General features: G+C 41.8%; 1 protein-coding gene across 1 annotated transcript in view; it reads left to right on the top strand.

Annotated features, from left to right (window-relative positions):
• The window catches only part of ODAD1 (outer dynein arm docking complex subunit 1), a 179,116-nt gene that overhangs the window by 137,033 nt on the left and 14,357 nt on the right, over nt 1-27,726 (top strand). The window contains exons 13-14 of the mRNA XM_040415604.1: nt 243-346; nt 4,239-4,332. Of these exons, the coding sequence (XP_040271538.1) occupies nt 243-346; nt 4,239-4,332 (198 nt within the window). The remainder of the gene's footprint in view (nt 1-242; nt 347-4,238; nt 4,333-27,726) is intronic.

The following is a 27,726-nucleotide window of genomic DNA, read 5'->3' as shown; positions in this document are numbered from 1 at the left end:
TTGATCGGAACCCTGCAGATCAGCCTACTGAAGGGGTACTGCTGTCTGTGAGGTTCTTCTATATGAATAGCTGTGCTTAGTCCCCTTCGGGTCTTGCGTGGAAGAGCTGGTATTATTGTGTGAACATAAGAGGGGAAGCCAAACTTCTATGAACAAATATTGCTGGAGTGTCCTAAAGATGCATATGATGTCCACCTATCATATAGAATACTTACTTTTCTGTGATTCTGCTGTGGTTTCAGAACTATGACAAACCATATGACCCGCAAGAAACAGCCCGAGTTCTTCTGGGACAGTTGGTTGACCTGCACCCACCAGTCTTTGAGATACAACCACCTGGCACAGGGTGAGTATTCTTCTTAAAGAGCTATAAAAATAGATACTCCAGAATTGTATGGAGAATACATATTACATGGGGAATGCATGAAGCTATTACAACAGGGATGTCAGGAGTGGCGAAAGGTTCTTTTTAACTCTACACTTTTTTGGTATCATTTTGGCCTATAGTTAATGTACACTGCAGACACAGTGTGAAAAAGCCTGACGTGCTGATTCTTCTTGAGGTGATCCAGTTAGGAAAAAGTATGACAATAAAACTTCTACACCCCTACAGGTGTGACCACAATTCCATGAAACATGACACATCATTATGTTTTGTGATGGATAGATCGATAGATAGATGATGGATTGAAATAGATAGAAGATGGATAGAGATAGATAGATACAGTAGATAGATAAAGAGATGCAAAAAGGCAGCACACTCAAAAAAGTTAAGGAAAATGTTTATTCACCCATGTGGTAGTCACCTTTTTGCATCTTTTTTGGGCATTGGTCTAGTCCCGTTAGGCTTGTACTTCTTTTTTTACCTTCTTACTTTTCTGTGTCTGGTGCTGCCATTTTTCTTATATAGATAGACAGATAGATAGACAGACAGATAGATAGAATGTGTTAATGTGTGAAATACTTTATTATGTAGCATGTGAAGGACTGGCAGTAGTGATTTATGAAGCTTAAAAGTTATTGCTGTATAGACACAACATAATTATAGTTTATGTTTAAGCCTTGCACATTTGTGGATGGTAACCGTCTATGAAATTAATTACATTAATTTTGTACATCGCTGCCTCTTTATAATTCAAGTAAAAGTAAATTGAGAGTAATTTGCACATGGCTATCACAAATTAAGTATTCCAAATGTTTAACACTGCTTTATATTCTTAGGCAAACTCTGGGCAAGACTCGCCTATACATAGAAGTCCATACATGTAATTCATTTAACCAGTTGTGGTAAAGTTTAACATGCAAATCTCAATTGCGGTGAATGTCCATATTACCCAGAAAGGAACCCGATGGAAGGGGAATTGTCATCACTTTTAAAGAGGTCTTCCTAGAGTAGAATATTGATGGCCTATCTTCAGAATAGGTCAGTGGTGGGCAAACTTTTTAGTCATCTGAGCCAAATATCAACAAAACCGCAATTGAAATTTCTTTTAAGAGCCAAATTTTTTCCCTACCCGGGAACTTTCACTACCCTCGTCACTTCCTGTTGTGACGCAGCACGTTCCGACGTTTGGAAGGAGGAGGTTCCTAATAGTGGGAGGAAATATGGGTGATATGAGATGTACACGCCCTCTCCAGCTTTGCTAGGTGAAATGGGGCCCTGGGGCGAAAAACAATAAGGCCCCCCCCCCCCATGCACATTTCTCCAGTCCAAACAGAACCAGGGCGGCCCCATGGCACATTTCTCCAGCAGTGCCAGTGCCAGCACATGCACAGACATCTCTCTCATGAATCTGAGATGTCTGTGCATGTGCTGGCACTGCTGGAGAAATGTGCCATGGGGCCGCGGCCGCCCTGGTTCTGTGTGGACTGGAGAAATGTGCATGGGGGGGGGGGGTCATGAAATAGATGTCTGTGCATGTGTTGGCACTTCTTGAGAAATGTGCCATGGGGCCACCCTGGTTCTGTCACATCTCTCTCATGACTCCCCCACCCCCATGCACATTTCTCCAGTTCAAACAGAACCAAGGCGGCCCCATGGCACATTTCTCCAGCAGTGCCAGTGCCAGCACATGCACAGACATCTCTCTCATGACACTCCCCCCCCCCCCCCCCAATCCAATGCACATTTCTCCAGTCCAAAAAACAGAACCAGGGCGGGCTAGTACACTGGCTGGCACTACTGGAACGGGTGAGATGGTGGGAATGGGATCCAGTAACTAAGTTGTTAGAATTAATCAACCTACCTACCTGGCTGCCTCCTGTCACAGTCTCAGAAGATTCTTCTTTGTGTGGGTGGCCTTCCCTGGCAGAGTCTGGGCTGTGGCTGGCTGCCGCTGGCGCTGCTCGCTCCTTCTTCTTCTCTGCTCTGGGGGTGGAGCTGTGGCAACGTCAGACGCTCACTCACAGCCACCGCTCGAGTCTCTTAAAGAGGCAGGCAGAGCGGGGCTCAGAGCAGCCGCCGGCGGGGAGACCCCCTCCTTTCCATAACTCAATGCGCAGCTGCGCTTAGCGTAGCGGAGTTAGAAAACTTAGCAGCGCTAGTATTGCAGGCCGGCGCTGGGGGACCCCTGTAAGGGCCGCATTCAAGGGGCTAAAGAGCCGCTTGTGGCTCGCGAGCCGCGGTTTGACGACCACTGAAATAGGTCATCAGTGTCTGATTGGTGGGGGTTCTGACACTGTGCTGATCAGCCGCTTAAAGAGGCAACAGTGCTCTGATGAGTGCAGCAGCCTCCTCACAGAATATCAAGCACAGCGTTGTACGTTGTATTGTGGCTATGCTTGGAATTGCAGCCCAGAACTATTCACTTTAATGGGACTGAGCTGCACTTAGGCCATGTGACCGATGAACCGGATGTCAGGAAGTGGCTGCACCACTCATCGGAGCGTACCAGGAGTTAACCCCCCACCGATCAGATAGCGATGACCTTTCAGGGGTAAATCATCAATATTCTATTTCAGGAAAACCCCTTTACGGCCCCTAAACTCTGGCCATAGCATTGTATAGTTGCTCAAGTTATCTGTTAATAGTCATTGGGGGTTGTCCCAGTCTCAGGAGCAGTCATGCAGTACTGGCTTGCTAGTATACCTAGAGGACTGTGCAACGTGCTGCCACCCAGGGCAGATCGTTTCCCAGGTCTCTAGGAATGCAGAGTGGTGTGGTGCAGCCTATATGTGTCACGGTGCTCCTTCCTGGATACAGCGGGGCACCAGGCTTAGGCTCCGAAGCAAATAAAGAGGGCATTGTTGAGTTAGGGGATGAAGAATAACTTGAGTCCAGACCTTGGTAAACTTTAACAGCAGCTTTACTTGGATAACCTTGATTCCAGACAATATTCAGGCTTTTTCTTACATTCAGGATTTCTCTTAGTTCCAGCAGGCTTTGGCATAAACTGGCAGGAAAACTTGATAACTCTGCTTTCTCTCTTTCTATGCTGGACTGACAGGCTTGCTTAATAACTCAGCTTGCTTTCTCTCTGCTGTGCTAAACTCTGCTTGGGTCTGCCTACTGGACTTTCGGTCGGTTCTGGTATCCTTGGATTGGAGTACCTTCAACTGTTATTCCCTCCTGACACTCAGTAAGGTGAATTAGCATAGAGTCCGGGTGCTCTACAAGCTACTTCCCTTTTGTGGCTCCTGCTCCAGCCGAACAACACTTTCCTCTGGCTGCTATATCTTTCTTGTATTCTCAGCTCCAATATGGAGTCTAAACTGGAACTAATTAGAACTGCAAGAAACAGGACTGACCTACTTCTGCCCAAAGGAGGGGGGGGGGGGAGAATGGAATGGTAAATTCCACTCTTACTAAAGATATCTCTGCCATATATACTGCCACCTATTGGTGAACCAGGTACAATACATGTACAAAACTGTTTTATAGCAACATTATGAATGCACAATGTGAAGGATCTGGAAATAAATACACAGATGGCATTAATATGAGACCATTAGAGACAGTAGCACAGTTCAGAAATGGTAATACCACTCCGGGGTATTACAACTGCATGCCTACTTCTAAGTCTAGGACAACCCACATGACTATTCACAGATAATTTATAACTTAGGTTTGTAACGATGTCCCTTTCAGCATAAAGGAAAAAACTATTATCATCCTGTGCGAAGGTGGCTGTTTAGAGGCTTCTTATGTGATGACAAGGTGCTAATTTATGATAATTTAAATGTGATAATTTTATGTATAATGATTGGAACAAATTTTATATTTCTCATGTTTTATAAAGAGATGAGTATGACAGCGACAGTGACTCCCCGACCGCAGATGAAGAGGAGAGACCGCTGACTCAGGCAGAACTGCGGGAAAGAATAATGAGAGGGGTAAGATACACAACACTTGATATTACATACTGGTGAATCAGAAAGTGACAGATATATATATATATATATATATATATATATATATATACACAGTACAGACCAAAAGTTTGGACACACCTTCTCATTCAAAGAGTTTTCTTTATTTTCATGACTATGAAGGCATCAAAACTATGAATTAACACATGTGGAATTATATACATAACAAACAAGTGTGAAACAACTGAAAATATGTCATATTCTAGGTTCTTCAAAGTAGCCACCTTTTGCTTTGATTACTGCTTTGCACACTCTTGGCATTCTCTTCATGAGCTTCAAGAGGTAGTCCCCTGAAATGGTCTTCCAACAGTTTAGAAGGAGTTCCCAGAGATGCTTAGCACTTTTTGACTCTTTTGCCTTCACTCTGCGGTCCAGCTCACCCCAAACCATCTCGATTGGGTTCAGGTCCGGTGACTGTGGAGGCCAGGTCATCTGGCGCAGCACCCCATCACTCTCCTTCATGGTCAAATAGCCCTTACTTTCAAAGTTTTCCCAATTTTTCGGCTGACTGACTGACCTTCATTTCTTAAAGTAATGATGGCCACTCGTTTTTCTTTACTTAGCTGCTTTTTTTTTGCCATAATACAAATTCTAACAGTCTATTCAGTAGGACTATCAGCTGTGTGTCCACCTGACTTCTCCTCAACGCAACTGATGGTCCCAACCCCATTTATAAGGCAAGAAATCCCACTTATTAAACCTGACAGGGCACACCTGTGAAGTGAAAACCATTTCAGGGGACTACCTCTTGAAGCTCATCAAGAGAATGCCAAGAGTGTGCAAAGCAGTAATCAAAGCAAAAGGTGGCTACTTTGAAGAACCTAGAATATGACATATTTTCAGTTGTTTCACACTTGTTTGTTATGTATATAATTCCACATGTGTTAATTCATAGTTTTGATGCCTTTAGGGTGAATCTACAATTTTCATAGTCATAAAAATAAAGAAAACTCTTTGAATGAGAAGGTGTGTCCAAACTTTTGGTCTGTACTGTATATATTTATATATATATATATATATATATATATATATATATATATATATATATATATTAGGGTTGCACCAGGTATTAAATTATCAATATCCAATCGATACTTTTGTACCAGTATCGATTCGATACCGGGATTTGCCATTTACCGATACTAGGCTGTGCTACTGTGCAGCCTAGTATCAGAGAACATGGAGTGCGCTGCTCTCAGCCCGCACCATGTTCCTTCAGCAGCACAGGGGAGAAGGAAGCAGTCTCTCCCTTTCCCCTGTGCTGCTGCTGCCGCTGCCATCAATGAGAAGAGAGAGGGGTGGAGGAGCGGAGGGGCTGTGGCAACTGCTCCACCAATGAAGATAAGTAACTCATTAATACAAATCTAGGAGGCGGGTTCCGGCTGCAGAATCACATAGCCGGCACCCGACCTCTATGACAGGGAGCTGCGATCAGTGGCAGTTAACCCCTCAGGTGCCGCTCTATTAGGGTGAATAGGACAAGGGATTAAAAGATCTCAGGTTCTAGTCCCTAAGGGAAATAGTTTCTAAATAGAAAGTAAAAATAAATAAATCACCCCCTTTCCCCATTTTACATATCTCTTTTATACACTGCTCAAAAAAATAAAGGAAACACTTAAACAACACAATGTAACTCCAAGTCAATCACACTTCTGTGAAATCAAACTGTCCACTTAGGAAGCAACACTGAGTGACAATCAATTTCACATGCTGTTGTGCAAATGGGATAGACAACAGGTGGAAATTATAGGCAATTAGCAAGACACCCCCAATAAAGGAGTGGTTCTGCAGGTGGTGACCACAGACCACTTCTCAGTTCCTATGCTTCCTGGCTGATGTTTTGGTCACTTTTGAATGCTGCCGGTGCTTTCACTCTAGTGGTAGCATGAGACGGAGTCTACAACCCACACAAGTGGCTCAGGTAGTGCAGCTTATCCAGGATGGCACATCAATGCGAGCTGTGGCAAGAAGGTTTGCTGTGTCTGTCAGCGTAGTGTCCAGAGCATGGAGGCGCTACCAGGAGACAGGCCAGTACATCAGGAGATGTGGAGGAGGCCGTAGGAGGGCAACAACCCAGCAGCAGGACCCCTACCTCCGCCTTTGTGCAAGGAGGAACAGGAGGAGCACTGCCAGATCCCTGCAAAATGACCTCCAGCAGGCCACAAATGTGCATGTGTCTGCTCAAACGGTCAGAAACAGACTCCATGAGGGTGATATGAGGGCCCGACGTCTACAGGTGGGGGTTGTGCTTACAGCCCAACACCTTGCAGGACGTTTGGCATTTGCCAGAGAACACTAAGATTGGCAAATTCGCCACTGGCGCCCTGTGCTCTTCACAGATGAAAGCAGGTTCACATTGCACCACAGACTGTCCAGGAGTTGGCAGATGCTTTAGTCCAGGTCTTGGAGGAGATCCCTCAGAAGACCGTCCGCCACCTCATCAGGAGCATGCACAGGCGTTGTAGGGAGGTCATACAGGCACATGGAGGCCACACACACTACTGAGCCTCATTTTGACTTGTTTTAAGGACATTACATCAAAGTTGGATCAGCCTGTAGTGTGTTTTTCCACTTTAATTTTGAGTGTGACTCCAAATCCAGACCTCCATGGGTTGCAAAATTTGATTTAAATTTTTGTGTGATTTTGTTGTCAGCACATTCAACTATGTAAAGAACAAAGTATTTCAGAAGAATATTTAATTAATTCAAATCTAGGATGTGTTATTTTTGTGTTCCCTTTATTTTTTTGAGCAGTGTATATAAAAATGAGTTTTTGTCTGTCTGTTCTTTATGCGCAACCAAACGACTAGACCGATCTGCACCAAATTTGGCACACAGGTACATCAGGTGTCCGGGTCTCAGCTCTCTAGGATGTACTGTTCCTGAGATATTTAAAAAAAATGACCCGCATTAGCCAATAGAAGCCTGCAAGTCTTTCACTCATATCCCAACTGCCATACACATGGTAACATGACCTTTATCGGCCAATAGAAGCTCGCAGGCCCTTAGTCTCCACATACACACAGTTTTACTCCAGGTTTCCATAACAACCCAACCATTTTTCTTCACTGCGGTAGGTCAACTTTAAAGGGGCAGGGAGCTGTGGATGACAATGTTAAGGTGGCAGGGGCCACTATTTAAGGGGCAGCTGCTGTGGAGGTCACTGTTAAAGGGGCTGGCACTGTGGAGGTCACTGTTAAAGAGGCGTTCACTGTGGATGTTGCTGTTAAGGGGCAGGCTGCTGTGGAGATCACTGTTAAAGTGGGGGGGCACTGTGGAGGTCACTGTTAAGGATGCAGGGGACTCTCTTAAAGGGGCAGCTGCTGTGGAGGTCACTGTTAATGCAGCAGGATACTGTGAGGTCACTGTTAAGAGAGCGGGGTACTGTGTAGGTCACTGTTAAAGGAACGGGTGCTGTGGAGGTCTCTGTTAAGGGGCAAGGAACAGTGGAGGTCACAGATAAGGGGACGGTCCTCTATGAAGGTCAGTGTTAAGGGGCGGGGTGCTGTAGAGGTCACTGTTAAGGGGGCAGGCCCCTGAAGTGGTCAATATCAAGGGAGTGGGGTGCTGTGAAACTCACTGTTAAATGGGCAGGCTGCTGTGAAGGTCAAAGTTAAGGAGATGGACTGCTGTGGAGGTCCCATTTTAAGGTGGGGGGCACTGTGGGGGGGGGCAGTGTTAAGGGGTGAGGGACTGTGGAGTTCACTGTTAAGGGGGCGGGGTGCTCTAGAGATCACTGTTATGGGGGATACTGTTGATATCTTCTAACGACACACGCAAACATTAAATGAAATGGATGAAATATACCCGTGCAAAGCCGGGTCCTTCTGCTAGTAAAATATATAAACAATAAATAAATAAACATATTACATATGGCCATGTATGAAAAGTCCAAACTATTAAAATATTTTAAAATATCTCCTATGCGGTGAATGCCGTAACAGAAAAAAAAAATTATAAAACCTACGCGATTCGCCATTTTTTAGTCCCCTCTCCCCCCAAAAAATGTTTTATTATGGGTCGGACGTTCCATAAAATGCGTAATGCATGCGACTTTATTGGTGTTTTATTTATTTTTTTGCATGGTACCGAATGGTATAGAGTATCGCAATATTTTTTTATGGTATAGAAATCGAATAAAAATTTTGGTATTGTGACAACCCTAATATAGTCATTTGTTTCTTACATTTCACATGTGCGGCCATTTAACTTCTATATGCCCTATGAATGATGACATGCCATGACACTGTACTGGTATACAAAATCTTTGTGGCTCAGTATTAAAGTGCCGTAGGCGCTCCCTGCTCCTGTGTGGCAGTATATTACTGAGCTTTCTCCCTGTAAAAGCAAAGCTTCAGTAGTATGGCATCTAATGGATCATGATCTGTCAGATTTACAGAGAGGTAGAGTAGGGCCCAAAGCAATCAGGTCTTAGCAGGGGTGGACTGGCCATAAACCCTACAGGGAAATTTCCCAGTGGGCCGATGCCCAGGGGGGCAACACAAGGCCGCCTCATGGCCACCAGCCAGGAACACAAAGATCTGATGCTCTCAACATTAATTAATGTAGGAGCATCAAGCACTTATGTACTTGGCCAGCAGCTAGTAGCTACAGGTGCCCTTCTGAATTCAACTGTATTGCTATCCTCAGGAAGGTGGTACAGTTGAATACTGCAGCGTAGTGGGCAGTATATTGTGTTGCACTGTGGTGTTTGGTTCTGCTGGGACGGTATTTTGTTCTGCACTATGGTATTGCTGGCCCCACCTACTTCTGTTGGCCCTACCTACTTGTGTTGGCCCAATTTCTGTCAGTATGGACCCACCTACAACATGGGGCCACTTTAGGTTTTTTCCAGGGCCACTTTAAGTTCCCAGTCAGTCCCCATGCTGTGAAGGAGATCACTGCATGCAGTGGCGTACATAGAGAAGTAAGAGCCCCATAGCAAGGATCAAACCAGGCCCCCCACACAGGACAGAAGGGTTCCTTTAGAGGGTAGAGTCCTGAACAAGTTTTCACTCCCAGTAGAAGAGGAGATAATCCCAACTAAGACTGGGCCCCCTCTTGCCCTGGGCCCCAAAGCAGTCACATGGTCTGCCGCTATGGTAGTTATCTCCTGACTGCATGTAAGGAACGATTCCTTCCCAACAATCGCCTGCAGAATTGGCTGGTGTAATATACCCTTTAGATCCAATAGTCAGGAGGTGACTCATTGACTAGAAATTCTCTGTGACCTGTGCAGAGGTCATTGTACAAGGATGGAATAGATAAGATTTGACAATCACCTATTGTGAATGGTGGATCCTATATTATCTACAGTACTTATACATGTTAGACTCCTACATTATCTTTCTATCTCCCTGGCTTCCTTCGGAGGTCTTCCAGTCCCCATATGATAGATAGATAGATAGATAGATAGATAGATAGATAGATAGATAGATAGATATAGATATAAAAATATCCAAGCCCCATCTTGATCCCATCTAACTGAATATAACCCATATGAAGAGTATTGTTGCTGATATATGAAATCTATAGTGAAAATGATGAGGTCTTTTTCAAGGTAGGAATTAAAAGTTCTATTTTAATAGGGGTATTTCTTTAGTCAGTGATAATATTGTAAACCTCTAGGCATTGATAAACAGTGAGAGTGAAAGTTTCAGATTCCCAGAAACTAGAATCCCCTTGGAAATTCATAATGAATTTGATTTGTGTAGAATTGATTCGCTCATCAGTAGCACCAGCATATTTTTCAATGTATTTATGCCAGGAGACAGGCTGCCCTTATGTGTTTTGAGAATGCTGTGTGTGAAGTTTTAGAGCAGTTTTTTCATATTTTTTGCCAAAAAACTTGAGGTGGGACTTTTAAAACTTTTTGAGGTCATTTGCACAACATTTTTGCTACTTTTGAATTTTTACATGCTCTAGTTTTAAAGAGTAGATAGAAAAGTGGGTGTGGTTAGCCATGTTAAAGAGGTTGTGTGACTTCCGCAAATATATCTCATATAGAGATAAAGTTAATACAAGGCACTTACTAATGTATTGTGATTGTCCATATTGCCTCCTTTGCTGGCTTGATTTATTTTTCTATCACATTATACGCTGTTTGTTTCCATGGTTACGACCACCCGTAATCCAGCAGCAGTGGCCGTGCTTGCACCCTGTAGGAAAAGGCGCTGTCCTCTCTGGAGGCCACATCGTGGGAGCGCACATAGGCTGGCACTTTTTCCTGTAGTGCTCAAGCACGGCCACCACTTCTGGATTGCAGGGTGGTCGTAACCATGGAAACGAGCAGTGTATAATGTGATGGAAAAATGAACCAAGCCAGCAAAGGAGGCAATATGGACAATCATAATATATTAGTAAGTGCTTTATATTAACTTTCTCTACATGATAAATGCCACTTGAAGTGAAACAACCTCTTTAACCACTTCCCATCTGGGCCCTTTGCCCCCTTCCTGACCAGGCCAAATTTTGCAAAACTGACATATCTCACTTTATGTGGTAATAACTTTGGAACGCCTTTATTTATCCAAGTCATTCAGAGATTGTTTTCTCGTGACACATTGTACTTCATGATAGTCATAAATTTGAGTCAAAATATTTCACCTTTATTTATGAAAAAATCCCAAATTTACCCAAAAATTTGAAAAATTCGCAATTTTCTAAATTTCAATTTCTCTGCTTTTAAAACAGAAAGTGATACCTCATAAAATATTTATTATTTAACATTCCCCATATGTCTACTTTATGTTGGCATCATTTTGGAAATGTCATTTTATTTTTTTAGGACGTTAGAAGGCTTAGAAGTTTAGAAGCAATTCTTCAAATTTTTAAGAAAATTGCCAAAACCCACTTTATAAGGACCAGTTCAGGTCTGAAGTCACTTTGTGGGGCCTACATAGTGGATACCCCCATAAATGACCCCATTGTAGAAACTACACCCCTCAAGGTATTCAAAACCGATTTTACAAACTCTGTTAACCCTTTAGGCGTTCCACAAGAATTAAAGGAAAATGGAGATCAAATTTTTAAATTTCACTTTTTTGGCAGATTTTCCATTTTAATCAATTTTTTTCTTTAACACATCGATGGTTAACAGCCAAACAAAACTCAATATTTATTACCCAGATTCTGCGGTTTACAGAAACACCCCACATGTGGTCATAAACTGCTGTATGGGCACACGGCAGGGCGCAGAAGATAAGGAACTCCACATGGTTTTTAGATGCCATGTCCCATTTGAAGCCCCCTGATGCACCCTTACAGTAGAAACTCCCAAGAAGGGACCCCATTTTGGAAACTAGGGGATAAGGTGCCAGTTTTATTAGTACTATTTTTGGGTACATATGATTTTTTGATCATTCATTATAACACTTTATGGGGCAAGGTGACCAAAAAATTGGTTGTTTTAGCACAGTTTCTATTTATTTATTCACCTGAAACCAAAAAATTATGTTTTAATGTGTCCATGTTCTGAGAGCTATAGTTTTTTTATTTTTTGAGAGATTTTCTTATGTAGGGGCTCATTTTTTGCGGGATGAGGTGACGGTTTTATTGGTACTATTTTGTGGGACATACGCATTTTTGATCACTTGGTGTTGAACCTTTTGTGATGCAAGGTGACAAAAATTGCTTGTTTTGACACAGTTTTTTTTTTTTTTTTTTTTTTTTTTTACGGTGTTCACCCGAGGGGTTAGGTCATGTGATATTTTTATAGAGCTGGTTTTTACGGACGCGTAAATACCTAATATGTATACTTTTTTTATTTGTTTCACTTTAACACAATAATAGCATTTTTGAAACCAAAAAAAATGATGTTTTAGTGTCTCCATGTTCTAAGAGCTATAGTTTTTTTATTTTTTGAGAGATTTTCTTATGTAGGGGCTCATTTTTTGCGGGATGAGGTGACGGTTTTATTGGTACCATTTTGTGGGACATACGCGTTTTTGATCACTTGGTGTTGCACCTTTTGTGATGCAAGGTGACAAAAATTTCTTTTTTTTACACTTTTTTTTTTTTTTTTTTTTTTTTTTTTTTTTACGGTGTTCACCCGAGGGGTTAGGTCATGTGATATTTTTATAGAGCTGGTTTTTACGGACGCGGCAATACTAAATATGTCTATTTTATTTTTTCTATTTTTAATTTTTTTTTTTATTCCTTACTTGGGATTTTTTTTTTTTTTACATGTGAAACTTTTTTTTTTTTTTTTTTTCAACCTTTTATTTTATTTTTATTTTATTTTACACTTTTCGTCCCCCATAAGGTCATACAAGACCTCCGGGGGACATTTACTTCACTTTTTATTTTTTTTTACACTGTTGATTTCTCCTGTAACTGGGGCTGACATAGTAGCCCCAGTTACAGGACAAATGCACCCCTAGAGAGGCTGTACAGCAGCAATCCTGCGCTGTACAGCCTCACAGCAGGGCTGATCGAGGTCTCTGAGAGACCTCACACAGCTCCTGCACTCTCCGGTCACGGCGGTCACATGACCGCCAGGCCGGAACAGGAAGCGCACAGCGCTTCCTGCTCTGCAGACACAGCGCTCGGCGAGCGCTGTGTCTGCAGCGATCGTGAAGGCAGTGACACCTGGGCACTGTCCCTGCCTTGTCTTAGGGTTGCCCTGCTGTCACTGACAGCGGGCAACCCGATCAGCAGCTGCACGATTAGCGTGCAGCTGCTATTTCTGACAGGACGTTTTAAAACGTGCTGTCAGAAATAGACGTCCACCCATAGGACGTTTATATCCTATGGGCGGACGTGAGGCGGTTAATGAGTTTGACTCCAGATTTTTGACTGAGACTTTTTTTAATTTTTTTTTAAGTTGCATAGAAAGTCCCAATGCCACTCTAGTATAGGGGTTGGTGTAGAAAACTGGAGCAGCATTTCTAGACAAAAGTGACAATGAATGCCTTTTAATATATTTGGCACAAGGTACACCCAGGGGTGGGATTCAAATTTTTAACAACAGGTTCCCTACTCAACGGCGGACATGCGGCATCACAGCACATGTTTACATATACATACACCATATATATGCAACACACATAAATACACCATATACATGGTACACATACATAAATACACCATATATACACTATACACTAAACTATGGAATGGAAGCGCTCATCTCCAGCTGTCACTGTAATTTTAACAACCGGATCTGGAGAACCTGAGGGAACTGGCTGAATTCCATGCCTGAGTACGCCAACGCATACTCGTGAAAAACTGACTTCAAATATTAACCTCATGATAAATCCCCCGGAGTTGATCCAGAAAAAGAAGGCATGTTTTAATATATATCTTTTAGAGCATCCAGTTTTGTCTTCAATCGTAGCTTTGGCTGTAAAAACAATCTAAAAAAACTGCACCAGATCTGAGTTGTTTCATTTTGTGAGACTGGAAGACCCAATTAAGTACGGTAACCTGTAAACTTGAAAAGGAAGAATACAGCGAATCCTTTCTGGTGTGATGGCTTATTGCAGTCCCAAGTGTGGGAGCCTTGGGCACTACAACTGCTGTCATTTCCAATAAGGAACTCCTTTGTGTGTCCTGTTTACTTTTTTGTCTCAGTTTCTTTGGGCATCTTATCCTGAGTGTCCTATAGAAATGGAAAGGGATTTGGAAACTTGCAAATAAAACAAATCAGTCGTTCTACAGCTGTGATTAGCCTGGGGCTGTAAAATACGCTTCGGGGCTGTCCTACTTGCAGTCATGCAAGATTTATTATCAGATATCAAGCAGAAGAGTTTTACCAATCGACAACACATTTGACTGTGCCACAGTATGAGGCGTCGGCTGACCTACTGATTTTAGGGAAGGTTCTTACCTTTATAAAACAAGTCACCTGTATCAATTCACAAATTTATAGACACCGTGTACAAAACAACACATGACTTGAAAACTGGCAAAGCTGAAAACAGCAATGAAAGTGTGTATAATACCATATGTAGTGCATATACTTAAGGTCACACACACGATTTGTTTAAATTAAAGGGGTTCTCCAGTCCCATAGTTAATTTTTAATCTGCCCAGAGAACTCCAAACAATGCCTATTTTGGGCTCATATACCTGTTTTACACATCAACACTTTCCTCCCCCTGTTCTCAGCATTGCTGCATTCGAGCAGGATGTTTACATGCAGCACTTCCTGTTTTCCTGATGGGATTTCTAACCAAACCCAGCATGTTTTGCTCCATAATGTTTCACAGGGCTTGAGGTGCCTAACATGGAGAGGAGAGGTGTAGGGGCCACGACTACTGCAGAGAGAACAGTGTGGCAGACGGAGTGAGCCCTGAGAAACATTATAGAGCAAAGGATGCTGAGTTTGGTTAGAAAACCCAGCAGGAGGCTAATGAAAACAGGAAGTAAGCCATGTAAACATGATGCCAGGGTGGAGATACGTACCAATGATCTCTCCAATAATAGATATTGGCAAGATTGGTTAATTTACTAGTGTGTCTATAACTGGGGGTAGATTCATAAGCCACAGTCAAATCATGAGGCAGAATGCTGCTTTCTGCAATACTGAGGTAATCATGACAGTGAATGCACTCTGAGAAATATAGGATATGTCATTACTTACTATTCAGTAGGAACTAGAATACTGACTGTTCCTAATGCATGTGGTTTTTGACAGTACAACATACTACCTGTACATGGGGATACACCCTAAAGGGTATATTATACGGGCATAATAAATGGGTATAATACATCATTAACCCTTTATTGCAAGAGACCAGGCCGGTTAAAGGGTTTGTCCAGGCTTTTAATATTAGATGACCTATCCTCAGGATAGGTCATCAATATCAGATCGGCAGGGGTCTGACACACTGCAAGCCACGATGAGCTGTATGAAGGGAAGGTGGGCGCAGTGCGTGTGTGCTGTCTCCCGTCTCTCTTCCTGCTCACCATAGACATAGCAGCAGCAAGCAGGAAAAGAGAAGGGAGACGACACACACGTTGTGTGCCTTCCCTTTATACAGCTGATTGGCCGGGGTGTCGGGTGTCGGACCCCCACCAATCTGATATTGATGACCAATCCTGAGGGTAGGTCATCAATATTAAAACCCCGGAGAACACCTTTAAGAATATGAACACTGTTTCTTCTATGATAGGTTATACAGTGGGGCAAAAAAAGTATTTATTCAGCCACCAATTGTGCAAGTTCTCCCACTTAAAAAGATGAGAGAGGCCTGTAATTTTCATCATAGGTACACGTCAACTATGAGAGACAGAATGGGGGGGAAGAATACAGGAAATCACACTGTAGGATTTCTAATGAATGAATTGGTAAATTCCTCGGTAAAATAAGTATTTGGTCACCTACAAACAAACAAACAAACAAACAAGATTTCTGGCTCTCACAGACCTGTAACTTCTTCTTTAAGAGGCTCCTCTGTCCTCCACTTGTTACCTGTATTAATGGCACCTGTTTGAACTTGTTATCAGTATAAAAGACACCTGTCCACAACCTCAAACAGTCACACTCCAAACTCCACTATGGCCAAGACCAAAGAGCTGTCGAAGGACACCAAGAACAAAATTGTAGACCTGCACCAGGCTGGGAATGCCGAATCTGCAATAGGCAAGCAGCTTTGTGTGAAGAAATTAACTGTGGGAGCAATTAATCGAAAATGGAAGACATACAAGGCCACTTATAATCTCCCTCGATCTTGGGCTCCAAGTAAGATCTCACCCCGTGGGGTCAAAATGATCACAGGAACGGTGAGCAAAAATCCCAGAACCACACGGGGGGACCTAGAGAATGACCTGCAGAGAGCTGGGACCAAAGTAACAAAGGCTACCATCAGTAACACACTACGCCACCAGGGACTCAAATCCTGCAATGCCAGACATGTCCCCCTGCTTAAGCCAATACATGTCCGGGCCCGTCTGAAGTTTGCTAGAGAGCATTTGGATGATCCAGAAGAGGATTGGGAGAATGTCATATGGTCAGATGAAACCAAAGTAGAACTTTTTGGTAAAAACTCAACTTGTCGTGTTTGGAGGAGAAAGAATGCTGAGTTGCATCCAAAGAACACCATACCTACCATGTGAAGCATGGGGGTGGAAACATCATGCTTTGGGGCTGTTTTTCTGCAAAGGGACCAGGACGACTGATCCGTGTAAAGGAAAGAATGAATGGGGCCATGTATCATGAGATTTTGAGTGAAAACCTCCTTCCATCAGCAAGGGCATTGAAAATGAAACGTGGCTGGGTCTTTCAGCATGACAATGATTCCAAACAAACCACCCGGGCAACGAAGGAGTGGCTTCGTAAGAAGCATTTCAAGGTCATGGAGTGGCCTAGCCAGTCTCCAGATCTCAACCCCATAGAAAACCTTTAATGGGAGTTGAAAGTCCGTGTTGCCCAGCGACAGCCCCAAAACATCACTGCTCTAGAGGAGATCTGTGTGGAGGAATGGGCCAAAATACCAGCAACAGTGTGTGAAAACCTTGTGAAGACTTACAGAAAACGTTTGACCTCTGTCATTGCCAACAAAGGGTATATAACAAAGTATTGAGATGAACTTTTGTTATTGACCAAATACTTATTTTCCACCATAATTAGCAAATAAATTCTTTAAAAATCAGACAATGTGATTTACTGGATTTTTTTTTTTCTCATTATGTCTCTCATAGTTGAAGTGTACCTATGATGAACATTACGGGCCTCTCATCTTTTTAAGTGGGAGAACTTACACAATTGGTGGGTGACTAAATACTTTTTTGCCACACTGTACATAACAGCATCAAATACATAATAATGTACTGTTATACCTAAGGGAAACAGCAGAACTAATGTCATGCCCATAGTATGCTGTGGTTTGAAAGAAATATTAAAAACGCCAAAGACACTACAAAAACACAAATATGTTGCATCTAATAGTTAGCCATATAGCAGTTGGAAACACACAGGACCGCATAGCAACCAGGTAAATAATATTTTATAGCATTCAAATCTAGGGCAGTGAAGAAGTTAGACCACCAGGGATACAGGCATTATGGTAGTGAGGTGGTTATCATCTGTACCCCAGTTGGTTTAGGGAAGTGAATGGAGTTAATGTCAGCATCTTTGGTAGGTTATGTCAATAAAGGGGTTACAGTAAGCATCCTTTTTTGACAGTGAAAAGGTTAATGTCCGGAATCATACTTGGTGAATAGGGCAGTGAATGGGTTGATGTGAATATCTCTGGTAGTCTATGACAGTGAAAGGGTTATTTTAGGGTTCATCATGGCCTAAGGCAGTGGAGGGATTCATTTTAGAACAGCTTGTAATCTAGGGAAATGGCGGAGTTTGTTTTAGGATCTCTAGTGTTCTATGGCAGTAAGGTGTTCATTTTATGATCCCCTATGGAGGGCAGTACAGGGGTTAATTTTTCATACCTGAGGTCCTGTGGTTATTCACCCCTCCATGGTGTAGTGGTGCCCAGACCTGTTCTCTCCCTGCACTGATCATATCTATACTCTGCAAGATCAGTAGAGGGGACTTCTCATGTTCAACATTGCACCCTATCTGTGGGCAGCATGTTGTCGAACAGGAGGAGCTGAACAGATTGATATATAGTTTTGAGGCTAGAAATTCAGAATAAAATGGCCTTTTTTCATTTTAATCCCTACTCATCCTGGGTTTGAGAGTCATTCTGCATTCCGGAATGTATGTACCTTCATACAGAGAAGACTATAAAGTGATTAGGATCACCCACTGGACTCCTAAACCCAGAATGAGTTGAATGAATCTTCTCAGCTCGAAGACGCTGTCTTGATTGGAAGCTTCCATGCTATGTGCAGCCTATGGAGGCAATAACTACGAAGACTTTGTAGCTGCTGATGCAGGCTGGCCATGTGATGCGATAGGAAGATCAGAGGTATTGATATGATATTTTTCCAAATATGCAAATTAGGCCTTTGGTGCAATAAGGGTGTCACTATTGCTATTGCTCTTGCTGCACCCAAACTTCACTTTTTTCTCTGGCCAGTCCCTCCCTGGCTGCTTTGATTGACAGGGATGGGCAGAGGCAAAGCGTTGAGGAGGGGCTGCTCACAGAAAAGAATGGAGCTTAGGTGCAGCAAGAGCAATGGTGATGCTCTCATTGCACCAAAGGTCTAATTTGAATATTAAAAAATATCAGAACTCAGGAACAGAGCCTCAGATCAACAAAAAAAAATCACAGGTATAGGTCTATGCAAATAGTTGGATAGGGAGCAGTGATGACCAGTTCGCAGTGTTTGCCCGTGAACACATGCGGGCTGCCATCTTGACTCACAAGTTCGGCAATGCACAGGTAAGCCCTTACCTGTGCCGGGAGCCGGTCTGAAACAAATGCGGTCACCGGGAGCAGGCAGTTCCGAGAAAAGCCGCCGGGGGCCTTCATCGGGCTGTTCTCGGAACTGCCTGCTCCCGGTGACCGAATTAGTTTCAGACCGGCTCCCGGCACAGGCACACGTAAGGGCTTACCTGTGCATCGCAGGACTTGTGAGTCAAGATGGCAGCCCGCATGTGTTCGCGGGCGAACACTGCGAACTGGCCATCATGATAGGGAGGTCGCTGGTGACAAATTCCCTTTAATAAACTGCAAATATATACATCTCTCTGCCGCTGTTTTCCCTCTTGAATCAACTCCCTTGAGTGGAGCTGCAATACCCGACACAGCTCACGGAGCAATGTTTCGTGAAAAGAGTAGAACCTTTTTCTGATCCTGGCCAACCCATGATTTACTGTAATTAAATAATCAGGAGACGTGCTGTTCGTTGTGACTCCTGCTTAATTTATTAAGGAAGGTGAAGAGAAGACAGCGCTGATATAATCAGGATACATCCAGCTACATCATGCAAGACTGTCCATCTATCAGCTCTCCCTGCAAGAAAGGAAAAGTGACAAATTGCTCATATGACTTCATGCTAACTTGTCTCATTAGTAACCGGTAGAAGCTCTGTCTGACACATCACACCTTGAACAGATCTTTCTTCTTGGATTAGATCGACACCTTTAAGTGAAAGATATGATGTCAACATGTTTGTATTCTCCTTTTGCATTTTAGAATGAGATCATAATGCTGTAAGAATGCAAATCCCTTCACCCGCGTCTTGTCATCCATTTCATCCATGTGTAATTCGTGTACCTGTAATTCCCTGGACATATTGGGCCTAATTTACTGTATATTTTCGTCTGTTTTGTGGCGTGAAAAAGTTAACACTACTTGTGCAAACATTTTTGTGCAAATGCCATTTCTCTATCATCTTTGCCACTTTCCCTAAAAGGGGGAGTGAGGAGGGCTGGGCCAGCGGCACCGCCACATTTCATTTCTTTTATGATAGTTTTCACATGTACAGACTGCTCTTAACCCCTTCAACCCCAGGCCTGTTTTCACCTTCCTGCCCAGGCCATTTCTTGCAAATCTGACATGTGTCACTTTATGTGGTGATAACTTTAAAACGCTTTTACTTATACAGGCCATTCTGAGATTGTTTTCTCGTCATATATTGTACTTCATGACAGTGGTAAAAATAAGTAAAAAAAATAAAATATATTCATAAAAAAATACTAAATTTACCCAAAATTTAGAAAAAAATGCAAATTTCAATTTCTCTACTTTTATAATAGATAGTAATGATAAATAGTAAATATGTGAAATTCGCAAAACGAATGAAATATGAAACAAGGTCAATTTCGGACCATTCACCGCTACTCCTTGAACTCTGTTTAACTCAGGAAAGACACACACAAAAACCCCCTTTTAGATTAAACCCTTACTGGTTAACAGTAATTAAGACACACGAAACAATTCAGAAGGAAATTTGTCGATTTTGGGATAACAACTATGGCTCAGTAAAAATCCAAGTGGTATGGGATACATTCAAGGCATATATGAGGGGAATAATGGTCAGTAATATTGCGAACCTTAGAAAGGAGTATGGGAAAAAACAGAAAAATCTGGAAGAACTCGCATCAATGGCGACACAATCCTTTTATATGAATAAGACGGAGGAGAACAGAGAAAGTATGCAAATGGCCACACAAGCATACTCTAACTTTTTATTGGACAAGGCCCAACAGAGCCTTTTCTTTAAAGGGCAAAAATATTTTGTGGAATCTGGGCGACCTGGTAAACTTTTGGCCAGAGTAATCTCAAGCCAACAATCCAAAAAATATATAGATAATATTAGATTGGTCAATGGTAAGATGGTCAGCGGGCAGGGCCCTGTAGAGAAGGCTTTTGTGGACTATTTTTTGGATTTGTATAAAGCTGATCTAAATATCACAGATGATAAGATGGATGCCTATCTTGATGACATTTCTTTTCCAACTATCTCGGAAGCGCAAAAGAAAGCACTGGAATTGGATGTCTCAATACAGGAACTTGAGGGAGCGATTAAACTATGTTCGGCCAATTCCACCCCTGGCCCAGACGGACTCCCATTTGAATTCTACAATAAATATGGGGACCTTATTTTCCCCAGACTGCTGGAGGTCCTTTCTGATTCAGTGGAGGACGGGAAGCTACCAGATTCAATGTTGGAAGCCGTAATAACATTAATTCCAAAAAAAGGTAAAGACCCCGTAGATCTAGAATCATATAGACCAATCTCACTGCTCAATGCAGATGTAAAGCTCTTTGCGAGGATTTTTGCCACAAGGCTTTCTGGGGTTATCTCCTCCATTGTCCATCCGGATCAGAATGGCTTTATTCCAAATAAGGGCACACACCACAATCTCCATCGGCTCTTTGCTAATATCCAGGCCCCTGGAGGGACCGCTCGCTCCATCCTGTCACTGGATGCCTCTAAGGCCTTTGACCGGGTGGAGTGGCGATTCCTCTGGAAGATTCTGGTAAGGATGGGCTTTGGGGAAAGATTCATAGGCATTCTGAAATTACTGTACAGATCCCCCAGCGCAAAATTGAGTCTTAATGGAATCCTGACAACTAGCTTTGATTTAAACAGAGGGACGCGTCAGGGCTGCCCACTATCCCCATTGCTATTTGATATTTATATTGAACCTCTTGCGCTGGCCATTAGGCAGGATTATCAAGTCAAGGGATTTGGTACGCTAGGAGCGCAGGACCGTATTTCCTTATACGCGGATGATGTTCTTTTTTTTATAGACCATACGGAAACAACTCTCCCCAGAATTATTCAAATGGTTAAGTCATTCGGTGAGGTGTCCGGTTTTCTTATAAACTGGTCCAAGACCAGTTTGATGCCAATAGACCCCCTGCCACAGAAAGAGGTTCATGTGACGCAGCTGGATATCGTTGATTCTTTTCAGTATCTGGGTTTGATTATCTCATCCAGGGTTCAAAATTTTCTACAACTTAATCTGATCCCCATGGTGACAAAGATTAGAGCTAAAATAGGGATCTGGTTGAGACTTCCCCTGTCTAGAGCTGACCGAGTTTCATTGGTCAAAATGGTGATACTACCACAACTTCTTTATGTGCTTAGGAATACACCCATTTGGATACAGGATAAATATTTTAAACTTATGGAAAGAATAATTAATGATTTAATATGGGGAAGAAAACGAGTGCGAATAAAGTTAGAACATTTGTATAAATCATTGGAGTGCGGGGGTTTAAATCTCCCTTACTTTAAAGGCTATTTCATTGCTACCCAGCTATTGATGTGCTATGAATCAGAAAGTAGTGCATGTCTAGGGAAAATAGTGGGTAGCCACGTTCATGGTAATATATTCACTCTTCTGGAATCTGGGCTATTGAGGAGCCATGAGCAGGGCTATAGCGAGACTATAAAATTACTCCTGAAAGTGTGGGCTACTACTAGGACATGGTTGAAGGTAAAGGGTTCACTTACATTTACGCCTCTTTGGCATAATCTGCACCTCCAAAGGTTAGATGATATTGCAGTTGACACATTTTGGCAAAAAAATAAAATTCTGTATATTTCACAGGTAATTAAGGATAGAGAGATTAAGTCATTTACAGAGATATCACATAATATAGAAAATGTTTCATGGTTTAGATATCTTCAACTGCGTTCAGCATTATCCAGTTTGGATGATAAATCTGTGTTGGATATAGATAGTTCATCTTTTTTGAATGATTGGGTAGGGGGGACACCGCATAGAATGAAGATTTCAAATATATATAAACTATTACTTAAGGCACGATTTAGTGATACACAATCACCAGGACAAAGAGCGTGGGAGATGGACTGTCCGAATATACAAATAGAAGGGTGGGAGAATATTTTTGGGAATCTAGGTTCACTATCCCAGAACTTTAACCATGTGCTAGTACATTTTAATATTTGTCACAGACTATATGTTACCCCTTTATGGATGAATAAATGTGGATTAAGAGACACGTCTAACTGCCCTAAATGTGACACCTTAGGTGCGGATTATTTTCATATGATCTGGACGTGCCCAGAACTTATAAAATACTGGAACAGTATTCACAACTTTATCCGCTACAAATTAAAAATACGAATTCCTCTTGAACCACAAGTGTTTGTGCTTAACGATCTTTCCAAAATAAATAACCATAAGTACCAAAAGATTTTCCTAGGCAGAATACTGATGTTGGCCAGAGTTTTGGTCAGTCGGACCTGGTTTGCTCGATATACTCCAGAGATAAATACATGGATAAACCTAACTAACAAGGTAAAAAACTATGAGAAAATTATGTACAAACAGAGGGAAGCTGAGGAGAAGTGGATCAAGATATGGGGCGGTTGGAGGACTTGATTAGTTTGGATAATCCCTTTTTTTTTTTTTTTTTTTTTTTTTTGACGCACCACAGGTATGGGGAGGGGGGTGGTTACGGGGGCAAGGGGAAAGGAAAAAAGGAAAAAATACTTTTGTACTGTAATTCTCTGTTCTTTTATATACTTCAAGTAATAAAGATAAATTTAAAAAAAAAAAAAAATAAAAAAAAAAAAAAATAAAAAATAATAGATAGTAATACCTTCAAAAATAGTAATTACTTTACATTCCCCATATGTCTACTTCATGTTTGGATCATTTTGAAAATGACATTTTATTTTTTGGGGACGTTAGAAGGCTTAGAAGTATGGAAGCCAATCTTGAAATTTTTTGGAAAATTTCCAAAACCCACTTTTTAAGGACCAGTTCAGGTCTGAAGTCACTTTGTGAGGCTTACATAATAGAAACAGAAAGGTCCAAATCCCAGGAAAGATATGTATACCTGCACCAGGGCGGGGAGTTTTTATGAGGAGTGGGTATTTTTGCTTCCATTCTTCACATGCAGACTGGTTACTAGATGAATTTGAGAATAATTGCAAAAAACATTCCTCGACACTAGAGGGCAATATTACGGGCACAGTACCTAGGTGAGGCTTAGCGGTCCCACATATATAACAATTACTTTTATTTACTGAAGCTGCATTGTACTTCAGAAACCACCCAAAAATGACAACATATTAGAAACTACACCCCTCAAGGTATACAAAACTGATTTCACAAACTTTCTTAACCCTTTAGGTGTTCCACAAGAATTGATGGAAAATGGAGATGAAATTTCAGAATTTTACTTTTTTGGCAGATTTTACATTTTAATCAATTTTTTCCAGTAGCAAAGCAAGGGTTAACAGCCAAATAAAACTCAATATTTATTACCCTGATTCTGCGGTTTACAGAAACACCCCACATGTGATCGTAAAACTGCTGTACGGGCACACGGCAGGGCGCAGAAGGAAAGGAACGCCATATGGTTTTTGGAAGGCAAATTTAGCTGAACTGGTTTTTAGATGCCATGTCCTATTTGAAGCCCCCCTGTTGCACCGCTACAGTATAAACTCAAAAAAGTGACCATATTTTGGAAACTACGGGATAAGGTGCCAGTTTTATTGGTACTATTTTGGGTACATATGATTTTTTATTGCTCTATATTATGTTTTTTGTGAGGCAAGGTAACAAAAAATTTATGTTTTGGCACCATTTTTATTTTTTATTTTTTATTTTTACAGCGTTTAACCGAGGGATTAGGTCATGTGACTTTTTTATAGAGCAGATCGTTACGCACATGGAAATACCTAATATGTCTACTTTTTCTTATTTATTTAAGTTTTACACAATAATAGCATTTTATATATAGCATGATATTTTAGTGTCTCATAGTCTGAGAGCCATAGCTTTTTTATTTTTTGATCGATTCTCTCAGGCAGGATGAGGTGACGGTCTGATTGGTACTATTTTGGGGGGCATACGCTTTTTTGATCACTTGCTGTTGCAATTTTTATGATGTAATGTGACAAAAATGGCTTTTTTTTACACTTTTTTTATTTTTTATGGTGTTTATCGGACAGGGTGGATCATGTGATATATTTATAGAGCCGGTCATTAAGGACGCGGCGATACCTAATATGTGTGGGTTTTTGTTTGTTTTTTCTTATAAAATAAGGGGAAAGGGGCGTTTTTCTTTTCTTTTTTACTTTATTAATTTTATTACCGCACTTTATTAATTTTATTAAAAACACTTTTTTTTAAACTTTTTTTACTTTACTTTATTTATGACATTCACTTTTGGGGGTCTGATCCCCTCTGCAATGCATTACACTACATCTGTATTGTAATGCATTGCCTGTTAGTGTATGACACTGAGTCAAACACTAACAGGTTGCCTAGGAGACCCAGCCTGAGGCTGGATCTCCTCGGCTCACCTTCTCCCTGGCTGTGAGCTACCCAATTGCAGCGGACCATGTCACAGCCAGGGAGAAGGTGAGCTTTTTTTTCTCCCTGGCTGTTTGTAGTTATATTGGGAGGCTTATAACAAACCGCCATCAGTATTTTATTATTGTTTTTGCCTCCATGTATCTCTACCCACAGTGACTCCACATGTTCATGTCCCACACTTATATCTTCCCGGAGTGTGGGCCTTAGACAGGACTTTACATAAAGGCAAACCCCTCCCCCTCTCTGGTTTTTGCGATCCATTCTAAACAGACTGTAACCTTGTACATTAACTGCCCAGTCATAGTTATCATCCAGCCATGTCTCAGTTATTCCCACTATGCATAATCTCCCTCAGACATTACTACTTCCAGTTCAGTTTTATTAGTCAGGCTTCTGGCATTAGTGTACATACAATTAAGATATTTTTCTGATATTTTTTACCCTAGACCTTTCCTTATGAACTGATCTAGCTCCTCAATGCACCCCCCCGCCCCCCAGCTCCATTACCTTGCCCCAGCTCACTACCTGCACTATCTTTCTTTTTTATAAGGTAGTCACCCTTCCCCAGTCCCTACTTTAAACACTCCTCCAACCTTCTAGCCATCTTCTTCCCCAAAACTGCTGCCCCTTCCCCATTGAGATCCATCCCTACGACAGAGCCTGTAGCCGACAAAAAAGCCGGCACAGTTCTTCAGGAACCCACACCCCTCCTTCCGACTCTAGTTCTTGAGCCACTTGGTAACCTCCCTAATCTCCCGCTGCCTTTCCTGTGTGCCCTGAACCATGGTAGTGTGCACCTGAACCATTGTTTTCATATTTTTTTGGAAGTGCTGGTCTAACTTTGTTTTTTTGCATTGCACATTTGCGGAAGAGGCTGCCCCCATTTTGGACCTTGCACTCCCACTTTTAATCAAAGTGAGATATAGTTGGATTCTACATTGCCCTGAAATTTTGTAGGCCAAATGCCCAAGAGAAGCAGGTCTGATGGTGTAGGTCCCGTCTGTTGGAAGCCAATTTGTCACTGCTAGATAGGTCCGACACAATTTTGTGCAATAGTAAGTATAACAGTAATCCAATTTAGTCCTTGTTTGCTTTTACATCAGTGTGCATCTGGGTCATCAATATGTAAATGCAGGAGAACACTTTTGAGAAGCAGTTAGATATCTTCTTTTTAAAGTACAGTATACAGGTTACTAGTATGTTGAGCCAGGGATCTGTCCAATTGCTAGCAGGGTTCAGGAAGGATTTTTTTCTACTTTATGGTGAATTTGATCTCTGCCATTTACAGTGGCTTTTACCTTTCTCTGGGTCAGTTTGAGTTTCTAAGTAATAAACAGTTGAACTTGGGTCTTTTTGCAACCAACTATGTAACTTAAGGCCCCTTTATGGACAGTTAATCGCGAAGAAGCATTCATAGGAATGCTCGTTAGCGATAATCTGCCACTGTAAAGGTGCCACCAAGAACAAAACTCTTCCTTCCCGACAATTGTCTACTCAGTTCAGCATTATAAAGGGGTCTTATGTACGAAGTTGCCCTAGAGCACAAACTGCAGCTTAATGTGATACTGTATTACGGTATGTGAGGTTGGTTATTTTGTTGTTTTATTATTTATTGCATTATATTTTTACAATCATGGACTTTTTCATCCCTAACAAAAGACCCAATGGAAATTGACCAAATATATTGAATTTTACCAACTCCTGAGCTTTTATATCATTTCAAACATTAATGAGAAATCACCTTCCCTCCTCCTGTAGAAACCCACAAATTAGAATCAGGGTGAAAGCTTCACATCTTTTTAGATCTTCCTTGTCAAGCTCCAAATTCCCTGGGATTATCTGGCATAACATTTTTTAGCCTTGTAGCTCATTTTATCCCTTTTAACAATTCACCCTGTCATAGGATATTAATGTGACAATGACACAGATGAGCTGGCTGATAAGCGTTATCTATCCGTTCCCTTGTAGCCTTAGGAAAGCCCCCAGCATAATTCTTTCCCAGCTTGATTATGTGATCCTGGCAATGCTGTGGCTGAATTTAGATTGTTCACCATTTTGTCATATAACGTAAAGTAATTTCAAAGCATGACTCAGAAACCATGTACAAAAAAAAAATCGTATTATAGTATTAGAATTATCTTTACAGACCACTGTGGAGAATGCATCAAAGTAAAACTGTATTTCAAGTCTACAATGGCCCACGCTGGGATTGAGACAATTTCTTCTATGATCTCTCTGCAGGATTTTTTTTCCATAATTTTGTGATGTATTTTTGCATCACATACATTTTTAGACATCTCTCAATAATAATTTGAGAGTTCAAGTCTATACAATGTAAGTCAATAGTTTATGACCGAAAAGCAGTAAGGGAAGGTTAGGACTTGGACGATGATCATGATAAATGTTCTTAAAGGGTAGCTCCAGTGACCAGTGGCGTAACTAGAAATGACTGGGCCCCACGGCAAATTTTTGAACGGGTCCTTCTCCCCCAGTAACTTCTTTGCAACTCCCAACTCCTGTGCAAACCCCACTACTGAGGCTAGTCAAGATCGCTCTCTCAGATGAGGCCCGGCAGCCAGTCTGTCTGTTTCCTACAGTTTCGCTGTAAATAATTTCGTATAATACTGCCCTGACAATAAAATCTTTTAGTCCTCCTTGTAGGTGGGCCCCTTCTGAGTTTGGGCCCATATAGCTACGCC

The sequence above is a fragment of the Bufo bufo genome, chromosome 1, assembly GCF_905171765.1.
Source record: "Bufo bufo chromosome 1, aBufBuf1.1, whole genome shotgun sequence".
NCBI classification, from domain to species: domain Eukaryota; kingdom Metazoa; phylum Chordata; class Amphibia; order Anura; family Bufonidae; genus Bufo; species Bufo bufo.
The sequence above is the reverse complement of the archived record's forward strand: the minus strand, read 5'-3'. Positions and strand labels throughout refer to the sequence as shown.